The 5275-nt window shown below is 35.8% G+C and overlaps 1 protein-coding gene across 4 annotated transcripts in view; it reads left to right on the forward strand.

Moving 5' to 3' along the window:
- Window positions 1–1802: 1802 nt before the first annotated feature.
- The window catches only part of yeats2 (YEATS domain containing 2), a 24963-nt gene continuing 21490 nt past the window's right edge, over window positions 1803–5275 (forward strand). For all 4 annotated transcript variants that reach the window (XM_024273494.2, XM_024273496.2, XM_024273495.2 and 1 more), the window contains exons 1-7: window positions 1803–1959; window positions 2302–2407; window positions 2522–2619; window positions 2732–2824; window positions 2924–3157; window positions 3244–3362; window positions 4725–4886. In XM_024273494.2, coding sequence (XP_024129262.1) covers window positions 2308–2407; window positions 2522–2619; window positions 2732–2824; window positions 2924–3157; window positions 3244–3362; window positions 4725–4886 — 806 coding nt within the window. In that variant the 5' untranslated portion in view covers window positions 1803–1959; window positions 2302–2307. The remainder of the gene's footprint in view (window positions 1960–2301; window positions 2408–2521; window positions 2620–2731; window positions 2825–2923; window positions 3158–3243; window positions 3363–4724; window positions 4887–5275) is intronic.

The following is a 5275-nucleotide window of genomic DNA, read 5'->3' on the forward strand; positions in this document are numbered from 1 at the left end:
TAACTCTTACTCCAATAATACTTCATTGGACTTTGTTTATGTTTCTAGTCTGCACTTAATTGTGGTCCAGCTGAATCAAAACCACATTATTTGCTGCACTTGTGTTCATGACGTAAACACTAAGCATCATGAAAATATTCAAGCCGTGTTTTTTTACACAACAGTAATTCTGATTTATGGCACAGCAGATCAGAGATGGAGTCTGAAGGGTGGTGGTGGTGGTGTAGTAGGAAAGTCGTATAAGTGTTTCAATGTGATTTTCTGCATTGGCACCACACTGCTGCTTCACACAGACACTAACATGCCCACATTCAGACATTTGCATGCAATAAGAGGTCTTCTTGTAATCAGAAAAATAAGTACAAAATATTTTTGCATCGATATTTTAAGCCGTTTCTGAATTGTACCGAGCTTTTGGGGATTAACTCCAAAAAGTGTCAGTCGAATTATATGACAGTTCAGTTAAATAAATCATGGGAGCTCAAAATCTGAACATTTTTATGAAACTATATGCTCAGAAAAACACATGACTCTCAAAACTAATGAGTTTTCTGTGGAAGTTCTCTATAAAACATCCCAAAAGTTATGAGGAGGGCCCCTAATGATGTAAAAAAATATGTACCTCATTAAAAGGAGCTATAAATACCAACAAAACCAATATAATGCATGTATAGAGAGTGGAAGTTTAAAATAAAATTATGTATGTGTGCGTATGTGAGGTGTATGTGTGCAAACGTGCATCATTTACCAACAACAGATGACCTGCTGCTTTTTTTAACCTGTTGCATCAATAGTTTCCGCATATCTGGTGTCAAGTTAATGAGACAGATTAGTTGTAAACCATAAAAAGGATTCAAATCGAAAGAGCGCGTGGCGCGTGGCACTGATCTCTTAACTGATTGTTAAGATATGATCAGAAGCTTGACTTCCATTACTTTCTGATTCACACATACCAGTCGATCCTTCAGGGTTTCGTCTTTGCATGAAGCTTTTTCCAAAAAGTTGACCTTTTGATGTCACATGAAAAATCTTAAGTATCTTCAATATTTGGAAAATGGATGCATCACAATGAAAAAAATACAATAAAAAACAGAGCTAAAATGTCATTTGGCTTTGAAATTAGGTAGAAATAAGGTACTCTTCAAGAAAATCTAGTATGTGCAACAGTTAAAGAAATATTTATGTGCATTAGTATAAAAAACAGGACATAAGACACGACTTTCTTACATGAAATATATAAAAATGTGTTTTGTAGGGATCATTTTTTTATAAAAAAAAATGTCAGTTTCAAATACTTATTGCAGAAATCATGTGCTTTATTAGCAACTTTTGTTTCAAGCTCAAATACTAATCCTAAATATACAATTTAAGTTTTATTTAATGAATTAAAGTCTTTTCAAAAGACTTTTAATAAACATGAACTATATTCTAAAATACATGGATGATGACAAAGCAAATTTCTGACTCCAAAAATGTATTTAGAATGATCAGAAACTGATAAGATTTTCAAAAACAAAAAGCTAAAGGGGTTCTTGTGAATCGAGCTACTGAATTGTTGTCATGAGTTTCAACAGATAAACATCTTATTTTCTTGTTTGTTCTGAATATCTAGTTTGGTAACTTAATTAGCTTGAAAAACAAGTAATGCCTTTGGCTCGGAAATAATGCTTCCTGTTTCTAGAGAATTATGTTAGATTTTCTTCATTCTTTCACGCTAATGTAAACAGTTTGGAAGAACTGCGAAACCTAGCGGCAGATTCGTTTAAAGCAAGAAAAACTGTTGTTGAAAAACCACCCATCCAGCAGAGGGCAGCCGTGTCCATTTTTAAACATTAGTAAACACAATAGAAGAAGAAGGAGGAGCGCCCCTGAGATTTAATTATTTCCAAAGCACGAGTGTTGAATGAATATTGAGCAAAAACATATCGACAAAGACACTTTTCAGCATAAGCCACTGCAGTAAGTCTGCATTTTATAAAGTAAAAATTGACGTCTATTTGAAATGTGCTAATGTTAGCTAAATTAGCAAACAAAACTGCAGCCGCTAAAGTGTTTCATGCTGCCTGCACGAGCGACTTGTTTGGTTTTATCCAAAACACACAGTGCAATGTACTTTTTGGTTATTTTTATACAGGTTCAATTATATTCACGGTGTACGTAACTGAGAAGTTTAACGCAAGCATTTCTGCGGAGGACGGAAAATTTGTCTTGCTAACAAGTTACTTTGCAGCTAGCTAGCTAACTCACCATCAAAGCTAATGTTTTGGAAGTGAATTTTACTGTTTCTGTTCTCATTCTAAGGAGGTCATGTCAGGAATTAAAAGGAAAATAGAAGGGACTGATCCCGACTATGAGGATATTTCTCAGGTCCAGAACAATAAAAGAAATAAGACAGCTGAGCACGATGGTAAGAAAATATAATGACTCCTTCAACCGTATCGTCTGCTTTGCATGTTTTGCTTATAACTAACTGTTGCTCTGGATTTTTACTACAATCGTTTTCTATCTTTTTTTTTTCTAGCTCGAGAAGCAACGATTCAGAAGATCGAAACCATCATAAAGGAGCAGTTTTCTTTGGAAATGAAAAACAAAGAGCACGAGATAGATGTGATTAGCCAGGTATTTAAACTGTTAATTAAGCTGTTTAAAGCAAACAAACAAAAATAGGCTTATAATATATTTTTTGTTTAAATTTACTCTGTTTGATTACTTTATTTTTTTCCTTTTACAGCGTCTAAATGAGGCCAGGAAAATGATGGACAAGTTACGGGCTTGTATAGTTGCCAATTACTATGCCAGTGCTGGAATAACAAAAGTCCCTGAGGTATTTTTTTGATTTTGATGCAACAGTTCAATGGTGATGCATTAATAACTTTCGTCCTGAAGTTTTGCATCTCCATATTTATAAATTTCTATGTTCTAGCATGCGCCTAAAAGCGATCCGGCTGTGTTAAACCATCCAGCCATTCGTCGGTTCCTGGAGCCTCCATCACGGTCCTCCTCACCAATAAACCAAGGCTCTGAAACGCCTTCTCTGGTCCAGTCAGAGTCAGAGTCCCTCTCACAACAAGGAGACGGATCTGAGAGGAACGGAGAGGGAGTCTGGAGAGAGGAGGGCACCAGGCAGGTGCGCAGGCCTGGACGCAACACAGGAAAAGTATGTTTACTGGTAGTCGTTTGAAGGCTACAGAATTGTCCCGTGGCCTTTCTTAAAGATCGGTAAATCTTCATCTTTTGACGTAGGACACATTTGGTGTGTCGTCGTCCATTGGAGCGGAGCAAAGGGTGACCTACCACACGACTGGAGACGAAGCTTCTAGACTCTACGTAAAAAAGACGATCGTCGTAGGGAACGTATCCAAGTATGTAGCCAAACACTCCACATCGCACTCTGTCAGCTTTTTTTGGCTCAGGGTCTTATTCAAAATGTTTTGGTTACCACTTATTTAGGGAGGGGATGTTTGGGACATATTTATCATGAAGTTGATGCCTAGTAATTACAGATGTACTTTTTGGATCTTCGATAAGAATTGCCTAATCAGGCTGTTTATTTGTTGTTTGTAGTCTGTTGTAATATCAGAGATGATATTGCAGCAGGTTTTTGATCTGCATGGTTGATGGGGTGGAGATAAAGTTGAGATTTCCCACAAATTTAATTTGTGCTGAAAGTTTTTGTTTGGTTTCATTAAAACATGTTTATAAGTAGCATTTAAGCTAAATTAGGAATATTTCCTTGCTTCTCTTTAACTATATTGTGTAAATGTCAAACTAATCATACATAATAGCACATCTATTACTGCAGAAAAATATGTGTTGTTTTCATGAATTGACCATGGCCCTAACAACAATCAGTGTTTAATGTTTCATATTTTGGCTTTTTATTTGCGATTTTAATCTTTGTTTTTGATCAAAATCCAACTTCTTTGGTGCTAGCCTGAGTTAAAAAATGATACTTCAAAACTTTAATTTGTGTTTGATTGCCTGTTTCTATAAGAAATGTTGTATTTTAAGGTGTTGTTTCTTTTAAAATGTCAGTAAGCTGTCTTTTGTCCCTGAGGTGTTTTGCTGCTCTCCTGCTTTTTTGTGTTTTACTCTAGTTTAAAACAGAAGAACTTCATTGTTCAGTGATAAAAAAAAATCGTTTGAATACACTCTAGGTCTGAGGTTGTTTTAAAACAAAAACAGTGCCTACACTCTGTAACATTTAAACTGTTTTTTTGCATACTGTACAAAAACTTTTTTTTTTCTTTTTTTTTTTTCATCTTACATGGTCTTGTGTAAGAGCTTGCTCCCAAAATATTGAGCCACAGCTCAGTTCTGCTACAAGCCCAGTCTTGATAAAAGTGGAAAACATGTTTTATTTTTCCTAATTGGCCAGAGGGAACCCTGAAACCTCAGACCACTTAAATCAGCATTACATGGACCAATTAATGTGCTCTCTAAACATGTTTAAAAGCCTCAACTTTGTTGTCACTTTTAAAAGTTATGATGAACGTTATGAAAACCAGCTTAATAAGTTTTGTTTTTTTGCTGTTGTACTAATATAATCTAATAAACACTCATCTTTCCAAGCCATCTTCTCATTTCCATTTGACACATAAGCATTTCTTAGTTTTTTGTTTTCTGTAACTCATTTTTCTATAACAACTTAGCACTTAAATTATCCCATGATGCTTGTTGGGCCTGAATAATCCCTGAATCGGTCTGCTATTCGACTTTTTCAGGTACATTCCTCCTGATAAGCGAGAAGAGAGTGATCAGTCCACCCACAAATGGATGGTTTACGTCCGAGGCTCCAGGAGAGAACCCACCATTGACCACTTTGTGAAGAAAGTCTGGTTCTTCTTGCACCCCAGCTACAAACCAAACGACCTTGTGGAAGTCAGGTTTGTTACTGAAATATATTGTACAGGTAGTCTTTTTTTTATCAAATCTGGTTAAACTTCTCTCTGATCACCTGAGAGAACAATAACCGCAAGAAAGGCAGAGGTGATTGAATCACTTTATCAGTATTTACTCCTCCGTCACTGGAAGGCTCTGAGTCAGTGGTTTGCATTTCCTCTTTCCAAACACCTCTTGCACAAATTGAAAGGCAAAGAGAAACTCTTCATCACCTCATGTCATGTGATTCCTCAGTTTAAATGGAATAATGTTGCTAAAATATATAATTTAGTAAATATCGCCCCCTTGTGCATCGTTTGATCCTGCAGCTCATTTAAAAAGAAATGCTGGAATCTTAATCTAGGCTTAATAATTATAAAGAAATGCTGCTCAT

Source organism: Oryzias melastigma, linkage group LG17 (genome assembly GCF_002922805.2).
Source record: "Oryzias melastigma strain HK-1 linkage group LG17, ASM292280v2, whole genome shotgun sequence".
In the NCBI taxonomy this organism is placed as follows: Eukaryota; Metazoa; Chordata; class Actinopteri; order Beloniformes; family Adrianichthyidae; genus Oryzias; species Oryzias melastigma.